General features: G+C 47.0%; 2 protein-coding genes across 2 annotated transcripts in view; both read left to right on the top strand.

Moving 5' to 3' along the window:
• Window positions 1-7,761, top strand: part of LOC136626786 (alpha-2-macroglobulin-like protein 1) — a 61,099-nt gene extending 53,338 nt beyond the window's left edge. Inside the window, exons 8-10 of the mRNA XM_066601791.1 lie at window positions 6,133-6,309; window positions 6,480-6,561; window positions 7,737-7,761. Of these exons, the coding sequence (XP_066457888.1) occupies window positions 6,133-6,309; window positions 6,480-6,561; window positions 7,737-7,761 (284 nt within the window). The remainder of the gene's footprint in view (window positions 1-6,132; window positions 6,310-6,479; window positions 6,562-7,736) is intronic.
• Window positions 7,762-10,108: 2,347 nt separating this feature from the next.
• Window positions 10,109-16,869, top strand: part of LOC136626391 (alpha-2-macroglobulin-like protein 1) — a 32,300-nt gene continuing 25,539 nt past the window's right edge. The window contains exon 1 of the mRNA XM_066601395.1: window positions 10,109-10,231. Within this exon, the coding sequence (XP_066457492.1) occupies window positions 10,154-10,231 (78 nt within the window). The 5' untranslated portion in view covers window positions 10,109-10,153. The remainder of the gene's footprint in view (window positions 10,232-16,869) is intronic.

Here is a 16,869-nt window from a genome sequence, read left to right as displayed (position 1 = left end):
AAAATATAGTGTAATGCAATACCATAGTATTGCATAAGCGATCAAGCGATCCTAAGTTCAAGTCGCCTGTGAGGGCTAAAAGTCAAGGTAAAAACAAATAAAATAAATCATGAAAAAATATTAGAAAAAAATATTAATAATAAAAAAATATATACATTTTGCAGATAATAAATAAATTAAGAAATGTAAAAATTAATATCGCTGCATCCATAAAAGTCCAAGTTATCAAAACAGGCACATTATTAGTCCCGCTTGGTGCAAGAAAATATACAATGCCAGAAATGCACTCTTTTGATCACCCCGTCTCTAAGGAAAAAAATTAAATAAAAAATGGTTAAAAGTCATATGTACCCGAGAATCGTACAGAAAAAAACTGCAGCTGACCTCAGACAAAAGTCAGCCCCTCTACAATGGAAAAATAATAAGTTAGCCCGCCTGCAGACGGCCGGGTCGGATCCCACTGCGAGAATTCTCGCACCGGGATGCGGACCTGTGCCCCTGCACAGCCTGCGGCTTAACCGCACCCGGGGTCTCCTCTCTGCGCTGTCTGTCGGCTGTCGCTCAGCCAACGCATGTGAAGAGAGGAGACGGCCCGTCACTACTGACATTCTGCGAGACCCGCACAGAACTAGGACATGCCGCGATTTGTTTACCTCGCGTGTTTTTACGCGGACAAATCAATACCGTATGCCTAGGATTGCGTTATCTAATGCAATCCTATGCAGGCAGTCACGAGCGGGAATTCTGCAGGAAATCCTGCCGCAGAATTTCCGCCCGTGTGCAGGGGGCCTTATAAGGATCAGAAGATGACAACAGAATTTTTTTTTTGAGATTATTCATTTTCTTAGGCAGTGCTGCACAAAGAACTATATAAACTTTTTACATTGTAATCATAATGACCCACAGAATAAAAATAATGTACTCATTGTCAAAACCATCCGCCCCCAGAAGAAGTTGTCAATTTAGTGCAGACCTCGGCATGCAGTTCCATCTCAGGCAGATCTGTAACTGATGAGAGTTGTGGTGATTAGATGGACGGTCGAGTCTCCTGAGGCCCTAACAGTGGTTCCTCCCCTTGGCCTATAAGAGGCTCTCGGAGGCTCCTTGTGTGTAGTGACCTCTTCTTCTGCTTGTGTAGAGCTTGTTGACCACTAGACGCCCCTATGACACAGAGAAGAGATTTCACCCCATCACCAGAGGGGGGCGCATTATTGGGATGTAAGAAGCTAGATGGTCGTATCAGTGAATTACCTGCCATCTTGGCCAGTTGCCCAGACTATTAGGAAGTGTTGGGACCAGTGGATGCATAAGGACATGTACACAAGATGACTAGGATCACTCCAAAGACCACCAGTACAGAGGATTATCTGATCGTCCAACAAGCATCAGCAGCTCCAACTGTTTTGTTGTCTGCCATCCAGAGACAGGGGGCGCCATAATTACACCCCTGTGTCTGTTGGAGCCATTTCCAAGTGCTTGGCTGAAGGCCATTTGGTCTCATGGCATCCATTCCGTTTTGACTTCAAAATCCACTCACTGTCACCTCCGTGTGCAGTAGTGTCATAAACAACAAAAATGGACAGCTAAAGAGTGGAACCAAATTGTCTTCAGAAACAAATCCAGCTTTAGTTTGGGCGCTGACGATGGCAAAGTTTATGTCTGGAGAATTAGTGAGCACGTTAGTCCTGCCTTTGCTGTGGAGCAGCACACTGCCCCTTGCTGGTGTGGTGGTCTGGGGGGCCGCAGTAGTAAGCAAAAGACCACGGCACTCACTCTACCCATCCAGAGTGAAATACTAGGGGGGAGGCAAATTAGAGAAAATAGTATTTTTAAGTAGAGAAGAATCTTAGTTCTCTGTAGCGAAAAAAATCTAGTTAGATAGATGCAGAGCCACCAACAGGGCTATGGACATAAGCCCCTTGGGGAAACACGTATAGCAGAAAAGGGGGCAGCATATAGTGATGCACAAAAAAAGCTCCTTGTCTAAAGGAACATGCTTTATTGTTTCATAGTTTAAAAATTAGGCGACGTTTCGACCTGTACGACCTGTGCGGAACATGGACTCCATACCTTGTTTCATCTGTTTTTTGGCTTGAAAAAGACCTCTACAGGTCGAAACGTCGCCTAATTTTTAAACTATGAAACAATAAAGCATGTTCCTTTAGACAAGGAGCTTTTTTTGTGCATCACTATATGCTGCCACCTTTTCTGCTATACGTGGTCTGGGGGGCCATCACATACGACAGTCAGTCACCCCTAATAGTGGAACGAGGGACAATGACAGCTCAGCGTTATGTTCAGGACATCCTGCAGCCACATGTGTTCCTCTCATGGCGGCTTCCAGCAGGATACTGCTCAGCCGCACACACAAGGGGGTCCCAGGAATGGCTCCACAACATTGTCACTGTGGCTGCCCGATCACCAGATTTATCGTCAATAGAACATGTATGGAACCATCTGGGACACTAACTGCAACTGCAACAGCCTACGTGTATACATGATCTAGAGGTTCAGTAGAGCTGCTTTTCACAAAGGAAAACAAGCAACAAATTAAATTGCAAAGCTCCAATTGATCGTGAAAAAGGCCCGGGAATACCAGAAGGAGATGTACATACGCTTTATCGATTACAGAAAAACATTCAATTACATTGAACACGACAAGCTGTGGCCACGCCTAAGACAAATGGGAGTCTTGGGACATCTGGGGCAACTCATACAGTTGTTACATGCGAATCAAGAGGCCGCAATCAGGACCTCCAACAGTAACATGGAATGGTTATGAATCGGGAAAGGCATACGCCAAGGCCGCATCTTATCACCTGCATTGTTCAACCTCTATGCAGAGGAGATCTAGATGAATCCAACATCTGAGTTATAACTCACAGAAACAGAAGCTAAAAGACCTGGTTGTTAAAGAATGCAATGGCTTGAGACTATTAGAGTAGACACAAAAATTCAAATGATTGAACTGAAAGAAGAGGGCTGATCCATAAAGTGTCCAAGAGTCGGCCCTGATTAGACGGATAGAGAGATAAAGGCTCAATTACATTGTTTGTACAGCGATATAAGGCAGGATACCATACTGAACCTGTATGCATCCATGCCTGCCTGTAACACATCTTGTATCCAAGCTTTAGGCAGTGCAACAGGGTACTAGAGCCTCCATGCCTGCCTGTAACACATCTTGTATCCAAGCTTTAGGCAGTGCAACAGGGTACTAGAGCCTCCATGCCCGCCTGTATCACATCTTGTATCCAAGCTGGAGGCGGTACAACAGGGTACTAGAGCCTCCATGCCTGCTTGTATCGCATCTTGTATCCAAGCTTTAGGCAGTACAACAGGGTACTAGAGCCTCCATGCCCCCCGTATTACATCTTGTATCCAAGCTAGAGGCGGTATAACAGGGTACTAGAGCCTCCATGCCCCCCGTATTACATCTTGTATCCAAGCCTCCCTACAAGGGGTCGGTTTTACACAATAAATGATCCTTTTGCGCTGATGTGTAATCACTTACTGATATCAATGTTACAATCACAGAGCGTTCTATTCCATCCAACAACTTCTAGTGGAGAAATCGGTTTTTAATAATAAGTGTATGTCATGTTTACATGTAAAAACACCCACTTTTCCTCCAAAAAAATGGTGCATGGTGTTTTTTTCCATTTTGCCCACTTAGAAATTTTTTTTAAGTTTTTGATTACATTATTTGGTACATTAACCCCTTGAGTGGCACGCCCGGAAATTTTCCAGGACCAGCTCCACTGCCCATAGCCATATAGCGCAGAAGATTTCCGGGCTATGTATCACTATGGGAGCTGCAGAGCACAATGCCACAAGCTGTGACATTGTGCTCTGCCTGCACTGTCCCACAGAGAACAAAGCAGGACATTGAGAAGCAGGAAGATATTGCCGATCTGCCGGCAATCTCCTGCTTCTAATGTCCTGCTTTGTTTACAGGTTGTTATAGAGACCATCGGCTTGTCAGAAGCAAGCCGATGGTCTCTGTTGCAGGGAGAGCTGGTGCTTGGTTGTCAGAGGACAGCCAGGCACCAGCTCTTACAGCAGAGATCAGAGAAAACCTCTGATCGCTGCTGTGTTAACCCTTTACATGCTGCAGTCTATGTGACTGCAGCATGTAAAGGGCTGTCACCATAGGACCCCCCCCCCCACCCAGAATGTCATCAGGGGGTCCTGAAGGGTCTCTGTGAAAGTCCCCTAAAGGGACAAAAAAAAAGTAAAAAAAGAAAAAAAAGTAAAAAATTATTTAAAAAAATAAAATAAATAAAATTAAAAACACTTGTCTCCCTTTACTTTGTGAAAAATTAAAAATAAAATTACACATGTGGTATCCCTGCGACGTAATGACCCAGAGAAGGAAGTTAGTACATTATTTAACCCCTTAATGACATGGTCCCTTTTTTTCTTCTTTCCCCATTTCTTTTTTTCCTCCCAACGTTTAAAAAATCATAACTCCTTTATTTATCCATCAACGTCGCTGTATGAGGGCTTGTTTTTTGTGGGACGAGTTGTATTTTTCAATGGTGCTATTTAAAGTACCATATAATGTACTGAAAATCTTTTACAAAAATCTAAGTGGAGTAAAATGAAAGAAAAATGACATTCCACCATCCTTCAGTGCGTTTTGTTTCTACGGCGCACAAACTGCAACAAAAATCACCTGATAACTTTATTCTACGGGTCGGTACGATTACTACGATACCAAATGTGTATAGCTTTTTTTTTACTGCAGCACTTGCATTTTTTTTCAAAGACATTTAATTTTTTTAAATTATTTTCTGCTGCATCTTCTGCGCGCAATAACTTTTTTATTTTTCCATCGACGTACTTGAGCAAGGGCTCATTTTTTGCAAAGCGCCCTATAGTTAACGTTGGTACCATTTTGGAATACATACAACTTTTTGTTCACTTTTTATTGCATTTTTTTCTGGGAGACCGGGTGACTGAAAAAATGCATTTCTGGCGTTCTTTATTTTTTTTTCGGACTAAGTTCAACGTGCAGGGTTAATAATGCACTACTTTGATAGATCGGACATTTACAGATGCGGCGATACCAAGTATGTATTTTTCTTTTATGATTTAGATTTTTTTATTATACATCTGGCAAAAGGAGGTGATTTAAACTTGTATTACTTTTTTTTTTGTTTGTGTGAAAAAGTCATGAAAAAGAAAAAAAAACAATTACAATTTGGTATTGTCATAATTATACCGGCCTGTAGAATTACTTTAATACATTATTTATACTGCTCAGAGAATGCAGTGAAAAATAAAAATAAAAAACATGCTAGAATTACAGAGTTTGTTAATCTTGCCCCTAGAAAAAATGGAATAAAAAGTGACCAAAATCTTACTTGTTCCAAAAAATTAGATAAATGAAGACTGGAGTTCATCCCACAAAAAACCAAGCCCTTCTAGAGCTCCGGCAATGGTAAAAAAAATGAATACGGCTCATGGAATGTGGCGACACAAAAGCAAACCTTTAAGAAAAAAGATGTTTCAAATGTACAAAAATAGCAAAACATAAAAAACCTGTATAAATTTGGTATCGCCGGAATCGTGTGACGCAGAGAATAACATTATCACATTATTTATTCCGCATGCTGAATGCCGTAAAAATGAAATTAAAAAAACAAATGGCAGGATTTCTTTTTTCCCCCTAATCTCCCTACAATTTTTTTTACAAAAGTTATGCAATACATTATATATACCCAAAAATGATGCCATCAAAAAGTACAACTTGTCCCACAAAAAACAGGCCCTCACATGGCCATGTCAATGGAAAAATGAAAAAGTTATGGCTCTTGGAACGCGATTGGAAAATGAGTTGAAATTAAATGATTGGCCCATTTAAAATACCTGCCCTGGTGGGTCTGACAGGGGGGTAAGAAACCCGCCACTGAAGGGTTAAATGGTTCCACAAGATACAAGCTCTCATGTAGCTGCGTCACCAGAAAAATAAAAAGTTGTGGGTTTTGGAAGGTGGGGAGTTAAAAATGAAAATCCAAAAGCAAGCAGCAGGAAGGGGTTAAATGTTCAAAATCTCTATAGAAACCTGGACTGAGGTGAAATATAGAAATATCCATCTGCTTTATCTGCGTCTTTTCTGTTGACCAGGCGACATCATGGGACCGGCCATGAGTAACATCGGTGATCTCCTGGCCATGTCGTATGGCTGCGGTGAGCAGAACATGGCTGGATTCGCCCCGAATGTCTACATCCTCCAGTATTTACAGAAATCGAATCTAATAAACCCTGATGTGCTAGCGAAGGCCGAACATGTTCTGCAGAGTGGTGAGTGCGTGGCATTGTTCTATGGTGTCTGTGACTTTCTATGCCATGGTATACCAAGCTGTATCATATAATATTTGCAGCATACGGAAGTACAGTAGGGACCGACGCTCTGTACAAAACATAATTTGGTCATACGTAAAACTTTTTGGCTGTTACCCCTTATCTTATAGGAAGCGCCCGACAGATGGCATACAAGCGCAAAGACGGGTCATACAGCGCCTTCGGCAAGAGTGATCCGGATGGCAGCACATGGTGAGTGGGGAGAGTCTGTTCAGTGCTACATTTTCCATAATTTGGATTTCGATAGAATCTCCTTAATGTCTTCTGAGAGTAAAGAACAGAATTATATTACCAATATGCTGTATTAACCCTTTAGAGGGGGTTTCCACAAAAATACTATTGAAGAAGCTATCCTCAGGAAAGGTCATCAATAGTTGATCACCGAGCGGCAGGCTGACAGCGCTGATATGCACTGAGGTCAGAGCGGTAGTCACTGCTCCAACCCCTCTAGTGACCAGAGCTTCTATTTGCAGGTGCAGCTCCCATTGATTTCAATGAGTGGGACAACTGTAGTTACAAATGCCGACCGCTACACAGGGAGTCGGAGCAGTGGCTTCTGCTCAGACCTCAGTGGAACCTAATCAGCTGATTGGCTGGGATCCCGAGCTGCCGGTCTGGGCCAATCAACTATTGATGACCTATCCGGAGAATAGGTCATCAATAGTATTGTCATGGAAAACCACTTTAGGATGTGGCTCAGAGTTTATCAGCTTGTAAACTACTGATTACCTATCCTTTAGGATAAGCCATCAGAAGTAGATTGGCGGGGGTCTCCTGCCAATCAGCTGTTTGCCAGGCTAGTGTACTTGTGCACTGAGCTCATTTTTGCAGGAAGCAGACAGCTCTGTTCATATTGTAGTGGCCAGCTTGGTATTGCAGGCAAAACTTTCATTCCTTTTAAAGGGAACTTGACCTGCAATACCAAGCATGACCACTAGAGTAAAAGCAGAGCTCTCTGCTTCCTGCAGAAATCAGTTCTGCAAAGTAGTGCATCGGCTCAGAGAACAGCTGACTGGCGGGGGGCACGGGTAACCCCCAGTCTACTGTTGACGATTTAACCTGAGGCTAGGCCATAAGTAGTTTACAACCGGACAACTTCTTTAAGGATGTAATTATTTTTTGCAATTTTTATATTTATTTTTTCCCCCCATCTCCATTTTTCAAAAAGCCATACCTTTTTTTATTTTTCCACCCACCTAGCTGTATGTGGACTTGTTTGTTGTGTGATGAGAAGTTTTTATTGGTACCATTTTGGGGTACATATAATGTATTGTAAAACACTTATTAAGGTGGGTTTTAAAACAATCGATTCTACTCTATTCTATTTTTTTTACTATTTTTTATTTGCCTTTTTTATGTCTCTGTAGGGGACTTGAACCTGTGATCCAATGATCTTTCAGATAATAGACTGCATTAAAGAAGTACTGCAATATATAATCACTTATCTTTGCCATCACAAGTCAGGGCAGACATGGAGGTTATTGCCAGGCATCCTGTTGTGATAACAACCCATTAGCCCTCCACAATCAGATGGCCAATGATGTCACAGTGAGAGCGCGCTCTCTCTGTTAACTGCTTACATGCCACAACATTGATCATGGCATGCAAGAGGTTAACAGCGGGGATCAGAGTTCTCTTCTATCTCTGCTAGTGCAGCAGGACCCTGGCTGTCAGTTACAGTTGGCTCCCTCTGAGGATCATGCGAGCTCAGCACCTTAGCTTGCATTACCTACAATATGGAGGGATTTTCCTCCATTCCTGAAGGGGGGCTTCAGATAGTGATGCGGGTGATGATGGGCATGTTGGGCGTGCATGGTTCTAGTTCATCCCAAAGATGCTCAGTAGGATTGACATCCGGACTTTGGGCTGGTCCATGCAAATTGCAGACATTCGGATCCTCAAACCAAGCCTCAACACTGAGTGCTGTATGACATGGTGCTCCATCATGTTGGTAGAGACACAGAGTAGGTGATGCCATATTGTCAGGAATCTCTCTGTAACCATTGGCGTTGAGAGTGGACTTCATTATAACCAATGGCCCTAGTCCATCCCAGCAGAGACATCTCCACACCATAACAGGACCTCCTATAAACTTCACTGCTGAGACAATGCAGTCATGTAGAAACCGTTCTCCGGGGAACCGCCACACCAAAGTGTGTCCATCTGATCAGAAGATAGTGTACTGTGATTCAGCTGTCCACAACACTTGCTTGCAGTCATATGCAGTCCAAAAATGATTCTCCAAGCACCATTGCTTTCATTGCTGTGATATTGGGCTTGTGTGCTCCACTTGTACATGGTATCCCTTCACATGCAGTTCCCTACAAATGGTTCTGGTGGTAATAGATGTTCCAATGGCCTGTGAGACCTCCTGAGTGAGGGCAGATAATGTGCGTGATGCCATCGTAGCCCTTATAAGGATTGATTGTCCATGTTCTGTCACTTTTACAAGGTCTCCCCAAATGTTACTGCACCGCACACACCAGATGTTCTCCATTTTCGAATAACATTGCCAACTGTGGAATCTGGAAGTTTCATACGCACTGTGATGTCCCAGACTGATTAAGTGTTCAGGTAGCATCCCACCACAATACACCATTGTCACCTCTACACTTGGGGGCATTCTGAGGGTTTCTGTTCTGGGATATGCCTGTGTGATACTCTACGTTAGGGCGAGCACCCACTGGCGTTTGCGTTTTCCGCGTTTCCCGCGATTTTTCCGCGCGTTTTTCGCGGCGTTTTTCGCGGCGTTTTCGCGGCTTTTCCATTAATTTCCATTGACTTTCATGGGTGCATTAGGAGAAAAATAAGGACACATATGCAACTGACAGTTCCTATGTTAAAAACGCAAACGCAACGCAAAAAAAACGCCAGTGGACAGGAACACGTTATCTCTATGCCTGTGCAGGAAAAACGCAAAACGCAGGTAAAAAAACGCCAGTGGGTGCTCGCCCTTATACCTAATGTTCACACATCCAATTTGTATATCCCCTTTACTTTTGTTAACATAATGCATATATACGTAACCTGACCTTTTATTCCCTGTGGGGTGCAGTCCTCACCCTACCCCGATGTTGTCCAAATTCTACAAATCATTCCACTAAATATTCCAGTGTTTGTGCTTCTACCCAAAAAATTATTTCCCTGCCGGATGCTGCCAGTCCAGCCATCAATTAAGAAGTATGAAAATACAAGTCATGGAAATCTATGAGCAGAGGCACATGGACATTTCCATAGATCTCATATTCATTCATTCATGGGTAGCCACTACTCCAGGGATGGGCTGAACTAGCACAAACCTATTCTCTGGATCAGTGATGAGCCCAGTGTCTGGGTAATGGATGGCATTGGACCACAAGAACATATAGAGGACCTAAAATATCATGCTCTGTTCCTATCTGCCCATCAATGCCCCACATTTCTCTTGATCAGTCTATGGGCTTCTGTACCACTAAAGTTACCGCTTCCACTTCTATGGAACTATAGATATAGGTGGCCCATCCCTCGTTACATGTAGTTTGGGAACACTGGACATGACTTTCCTTCTTCTCTGATCTACAAGGAAGGCCTATGAATCTCCTGTTCAAAGATGAGGGTTGTGGTGTTATGAAATGGACCCCGGAGGGGGAGATGATCTTGAATCCTGTACTAGGATCTATTCAATGTTCTTGTGTTTGACTATTACTGTACCTGTCCCTTCTGCAGGCTCACAGCTTTTGTTGTGAAGTGCTACCGCCAGATTACTTCTACTATCTATATTGATGACAAGGTTATAAAACAAAGCATGGACTGGCTGAAACACCAGCAGAAGCCCAATGGCTGCTTCAACACCAGAGGTCGTCTGCTACACAATGAGTTGAAGGTGAGGAACAACAGCTCAATATAGCAGAGAGTATAATGTAGCTACAGGATAGACCCTATGTTCCTTCACCTTCCTCTGGCCGTTTATTCCAGGGGGAGATAAAACAATGCCTACTGGTACTGGTGCTAGTTTTGGCTTGTGGATAGAGACCTTCCTGGGAAGTGGACCAGTTTTACCATTGTGACATCTTCCTCCCCTCCCATCAGACTGTAGTTCGCCTTTTCCTGCAGCATCTCTGTAAATGTTTGCAAACCGCTTCAATTCCAAAAAATGCATCTAGATTAAAGCTGACCATCCATTTGAGACAATGATCCGAGCAGCAACAGTGAAGAAGGTTATCTGGAGCTGAAAGAAACTGCTCCAGAGTGGTGGATTAACATAAAGAAATAATACTCACCTGTCCCTGCTTTCCCGGTGCTTTTTTGCCTTTGGCTGGCCGGATCGCCGCTGGTCTTCACTTCTGAGTGCACATCCTGACAATCATCTCTGTTGCACTCAATCACTGGCTCTGCTGCAGTAATGACAGGACTCAATCATGACTCAGGACGTGCATCCAGAAGCAGTGGTGTGCATGGGAGCGAGGGGCCCCACAGCGAAAATCAAAATGTGCCCCCTAATAAGGTGCTTGATTTTGGCCCCCAGGACAACCGGGACTTGTATTTGTTTTTTCCCTCGACTCCCTTTCCATGACCCCTAAGGCATTTATTGTATCTGGAGAGGGGTGTAATGCAATGGCTACAGCCACCCAGTAGAAAAGGGCATGGAAATAAACAAAGTTGAGCCCCTCTCTCCATAGACCCCATAGCAGCTGCATGGTCTACCTCTGTGGTATGCATGCCCTTGCCTGGAAGTGAAGACTAGCAGAGGAGCAGGAGTGCTGGGGAGTGGGGACACATGAGTATTACTACTTTTATGTTATTAGAGAGAGATTTGACCAGTATAGCAAGTGAGCTCCAAGGTTTTGGCAGATCATGCCATACTATACACTTGCAGTTTTGGCTGTGGTCAGCCAACAGAATGGATCAAGTCTATGACAAACAATGATTGTCAATAGAGATGAGCGAACGTACTCGTCCGAGCTTGATACTCGTTCGAGTATTAGCGTGTTCGAGATGCTCGTTACTCGTAACGAGCACCACGCGATGTTCGAGTTACTTTCACTTTTATCTCTGAGACGTTAGCGCGCTTTTCTGGCCAATTGAAAGACAGGGAAGGCATTACAACTTCCCCCTGCGACGTTCAAGCCCTATACCACCCCCCTGCAGTGAGTGGCTGGCGAGATCAGGTGTCACCCGAGTATAAAAATCGGCCCCTCCAGCGGCTCGCCACAGATGCGTTCTGACAGCTGAGGGAAAGTGCTGTTGTGTTGGAGCTGGTATAGGGAGAGTGTTAGGAGTGATTGTAGGCTTCAAGAACCCCAACGGTCCTTCTTAGGGCCACATCTAACCGTGTGCAGTATTGTGGAGGCTGCTTTTTTGCAGTGTTGCACTTTTTTTTTTTTTGCTATATCGGCCGTGCAGAGCATTGCGCCCTGCAGTAATACTCCAGGGACAGAAGTGGTGGTTAGGCAGGGAGAGTGTTAGGAGTGATTGTAGGCTTCAAGAACCCCAACGGTCCTTCTTAGGGCCACATCTAACCGTGTGCAGTACTGTGGAGGCTGCTTTTTGCAGTGTTGCACTTTTTTTTTTTTTGCTATATCGGCCGTGCAGAGCATTGCGCCCTGCAGTAATACTCCAGGGACAGAAGTGGTGGTTAGGCAGGGGCAGAAGACATATATTATTGATTGAATATAGGCAGTGGGGCTTTTCAAAAAAATATTGGGCAAAAAATCTATTTGGCATGCCTGTCACTGTGCTCAGTGTTCTGGGTCTGTGTGTGCTGGGTGTAGTAGTTCTACTAAATCATACGCAGCCAGCTAGGTGTTACAGCAGGCTTGCAGCAAATTATTTCCTGGCGTTCCGTAAGCGAAGTCAGCCTCCAACCACAGGCCAATAAGCGGCACATTTAATTACAGCGTTCTGTTTCTGCATTACTGGTAATACAGCATGCTGAGGCGTAGGCCTAGAGGACGTGGACGCGGCCGAGGACCCGGAGGCCGAAGTCAGGGTGTAGGCACAGGCCGAGCTCCTGATCCAGGTGTATCGCAGCCGACTGCTGCGGGATTAGGAGAGAGGCACGTTTCTGGCGTCCCCACATTCATCGCACAATTAATGAGTCCACGCGGTAGACCTTTATTAGAAAATGAGCAGTGTGAGCACGTCCTGTCGTGGATGGCAGAAAGTGCTTCCAGCAATCTATCGTCCACCCACAGTTCTGCACCGTCCATTGCTGCAACTCAGAATCCTCTGGCTGCTGCTCCTCCTTCCTCCCAGCCTCCTCACTCCATGAAAATGAGACATTCTGAGGAGCGGGCAGACTCCCAGGAACTGTTCTCGAGCCCCTGCTCAGATTGGGCAGCAGTGGTTCCTCTCCCACCAGAGGAGTTTATTGTGACTGATGCCCAACCATTGGAAAGTTCCCGGGGTCCGGGGGATGAGGCTGGGGACTTCCGGCAACTGTCTCAAGACCTTTCAGTGGGTGAGGAGGCCGATGACGATGAGACACAGTTGTCTATCAGTGAGGTAGTAGTAAGGCCAGTAAGTCCGAGGGAGGAGCGCACAGAGGATTCAGAGGAAGAGCAGCAGGACGATGAGGTGACTGACCCCACCTGGTTTGCTACGCCTACTGAGGACAGGTCTTCAGAGGGGGAGGCAAGGGCAGCAGCAGGGCAGGTTGCAAGAGGCAGTGCGGTGTCCAGGGGTAGAGGCAGGGCCAGACTGAATAATCCACCAACTGTTTCCCAAAGTGTCCCCTCGCGCCATGCCACCCTGCAGAGGCCGAGGTGCTCAAAGGTCTGGCAGTTTTTCACTGAGAGTGCAGACGACCGACGAACAGTGGTGTGCAACCTTTGTCGCGCCAAGATCAGCCGGGGAGCCACCACCACCAGCCTCACCACCACCACCAGCATGCGCAGGCATTTGATGGCCAAGCACCCCACAAGGTGGGGCGAAGGCCGTTCACCGCCTCCGGTTTGCACCGCTGCCTCTCCCCCTGTGCTCCAACCTGCCACTGAGATCCAACCCCGCTCTGAGGACACAGGCACTACCGTCTCCTGGCCTGCACCCACACCCTCACCTCCGCTGTCCCATCCAGCAATGTCTGTCAGCGCAGTGTCCAGCCGTTGCTAGCGCAAGTGTATGAGCGCAAGCGCAAGTACGCTGCCACGCACCTGCACGCTCAAGCGTTAAACGTGCACGTAGCCAAATTTATCAGCTTGGAGATGCTGCCGTATAGGGTTGTGGAAACGGAGTCCTTCAAAAGTATGATGGCGGCGGCGGCCCCGCGCTACTCAGTTCCCAGTCGCCACTATTTTTCCCGATGTGCCGTCCCAGCCCTGCACGACCACCTCTCCCGCAACATTGTACGCGCCCTCACCAACGCGGTTACTGGCAAGGTCCACTTAACAACGGACACGTGGACAAGCACAGGCGGGCAGGGCCACTATATCTCCCTGACGGCACATTGGGTGAATTTAGTGGAGGCTGGGACAGAGTCAGAGCCTGGGACCGCTCACATCCTACCCACCCCAAGAATTGCGGGCCCCAGCTCGGTGGTGGTATCTGCGGTGATGTATGCTTCCTCCACTAAAGCACCCTCCTCCTCCTCCTCCAATGCAACCTCTGTCTCGCAATCAAGATGTGTCAGCAGCAGCACGTCGGCAGCAGTCGGTGTCGCGCGGCGTGGCAGCACAGCGGTGGGCAAGCGTCAGCAGGCCGTGCTGAAACTACTCAGCTTAGGAGATAAGAGGCACACGGCCCACGAACTGCTGCAGGGTCTGACAGAGCAGACTGACCGCTGGCTTTCGCCGCTGAGCCTCCAACCGGGCATGGTCGTGTGTGACAACGGCCGTAACCTGGTGGCGGCTCTGCAACTCGGCAGCCTCACGCACGTGCCATGCCTGGCCCATGTCTTTAATTTGGTGGTTCAGCGCTTTCTGAAAAGCTACCCACGCTTGTCAAACCTGCTCAGAAAGGTGCGCCGGCTCTGCGCACATTTCCGCAAGTCCCACACGGACGCTGCCACCCTGTGCACCCTGCAACATCGGTTGAATCTGCCAGTGCACCGACTGCTGTGCGACGTGCCCACACGGTGGAACTCTACGCTCCACATGTTGGCCAGGCTCTATGAGCAGCGTAGAGCTATTGTGGAATACCAACTCCAACATGGGCGGCGCAGTGGGAGTCAGCCTCCTCAATTCTTTTCAGAAGAGTGAGCCTGGTTGGCAGACATCTGCCAGGTCCTTGGAAAGTTTGAGGAGTCTACCCAGGTGGTGAGCGGCGATGCTGCAATCATTAGCGTCACCATTCCTCTGCTATGCCTCTTGAGAAGTTCCCTGCAAAGCATAAAGGCAGACGCTTTGCGCTCGGAAACAGAGCCGGGGGAAGACAGTATGTCGCTGGATAGTCAGAGCACCCTCCTGTCTATATCTCAGCGCGGTGAGGAGGAGGAGGAGGAAGATGAGGAGGAGGGGGAAGAGACAGCTTGGCCCACTGGTGAGGGTACACATGCTGCTTGCCTGTCATCCTTTCAGCGTGTATGGCCTGAGGAGGAGGAGGAGGAGGAGGATCCTGAAAGTGATCTTCCGAGTGAGGACAGCCATGTGTTGCGTACAGGTACCCTGGCACACATGGCTGACTTCATGTTAGGATGCCTTTCTCGTGACCCTCGCGTTACACGCATTCTGGCCACTACGGATTACTGGGTGTACACACTGCTTGACCCATGGTATAAGGAGAACCTTTCCACTCTCATACCCGAAGAGGAAAGGGGTTCAAGAGTGTTGCTATACCACAGGACCCTGGCGGACAAACTGAAGGTGAAATTCCCATACGACAGCGCTAGTGGCCGAAGGCACAGTTCCGAGGGCCAGGTAGCAGGGGAGGCGCGGAGATCAGGCAGCATGTACAGCACAGGCAGGGCAACACTCTTTAAGGCCCTTGACAGCTTTATGGCTCCCCAGCAAGACTGTGTCACCGCTCCCCAGTCACGGCTGAGTCGGCGGGAGCACTGCAAAAGGATGGTGAGGGAGTACGTAGCCGATCGCACGACCGTCCTCCGTGACGCCTCTGCCCCCTACAACTACTGGGTGTCGAAGCTGGACACGTGGCCTGAACTCGCGCTGTATGCCCTGGAGGTGCTTGCTTGTCCTGCAGCTAGTGTCTTGTCAGAGAGGGTGTTTAGTGCGGCTGGGGGAATCATCACAGATAAGCTTACCCGCCTGTCAACCGATAGTGCCGACAGGCTAACACTTATCAAGATGAACAAAGCCTGGATTTCCCCAGACTTCTCTTCTCCACCAGCGGACAGCAGCGAAACCTAAGCATTACGTAGGCTGCACCCACGGATGGAAGCATCGTTCTCTATCCCCATCAAAAACAGGGACCTTTTGGCTTCATCAATCTGTGTATAATATTCCTCCTCCTCCTCCTGCTCCTCCTCCTGAAACCACACATAATCACGCCGAACGGGCAGTTTTTCTTAGGCCCACAAGGCTCAGTCATATAATTTTTCTAAACAATTTTTATACGTTTCAATGCTCATTAAAGCGTTGAAACTTTCACCTGAACCAATTTTTATTTTTACTGGGCTGCCTCCAGGCCTAGTTACCAATTAAGCCACATTAACCAAAGCGATTAATGGGTTTCACCTGCCCTCTTGGTTGGGCATGGGCAATTTTTCTGAGGTACATTAGTACTGTTGGTACACCAATTTTTGGGGGCCCTCGCCTACAGTGTAATCCAATTAACTTTTGGCCCACCTGCATTACAGCTGATGTAACATCAGCTGTGTTGGGCAATGCAATGGGATATATTTATGTACCGCCGGTGGCTTCCTGGCACCCACCCATGCTGTGGGTCCACAGGGAGTTGTAAATGCATGTGTCCACTTCTAAAGAACCCCAGTCTGACTGGAGCATGCAGTGTGGGCCGAAGCCCACCTGCATTAAACATGACATTATTACCTCAGCTGTGATGGGCAATGCAATGGGATATATTTATGTACCGCCAGTGGCTTCCTGGCACCCACCCATGCTGTCGGTCCACACGGAGTTGTAACTGCATCTGTCCACTTCTAAAGAACCCCAGTCTGACTGGGGCATGCATCGTGGGCCGAAGCCCACCTGCATTAAACATGACATTATTACCTCAGCTGTGATGGGCAATGCAATGGGATATATTTATGTACAGCCGGTGGGTTCCAGGGAGCCACCCATGCTGTGGGTGCACACGGAATTCCCATTGCGGAGTTGTACCTGGCTGTGACTATTTATAAAAAACCGCGGTCTGACTGGGGCATGCAGACACCTTGACAGAATGAATAGTGTGTGGCACATAGGTTCCCCATTGCTATGCCCACGTGTGCAGCTCCTGATGGAGGTGGCACAGGATTGGATTTCTCATTGCTTCTGTACAGCATTGTAGGCTATTTCCCCGCCCCTTTTAAAGAGGGTCGCTGCCTAGCCGTGTCAACCCTCTGCAGTGTGTGCCTGCTTTTTTTGTGGCAGACGCACTTATAAATAGACATGAGGGTGGCGTGGC

Source organism: Eleutherodactylus coqui, chromosome 4 (genome assembly GCF_035609145.1).
Source record: "Eleutherodactylus coqui strain aEleCoq1 chromosome 4, aEleCoq1.hap1, whole genome shotgun sequence".
NCBI lineage: Eukaryota > Metazoa > Chordata > Amphibia > Anura > Eleutherodactylidae > Eleutherodactylus > Eleutherodactylus coqui.
This window is presented reverse-complemented; position numbering and strand designations above follow the sequence as displayed.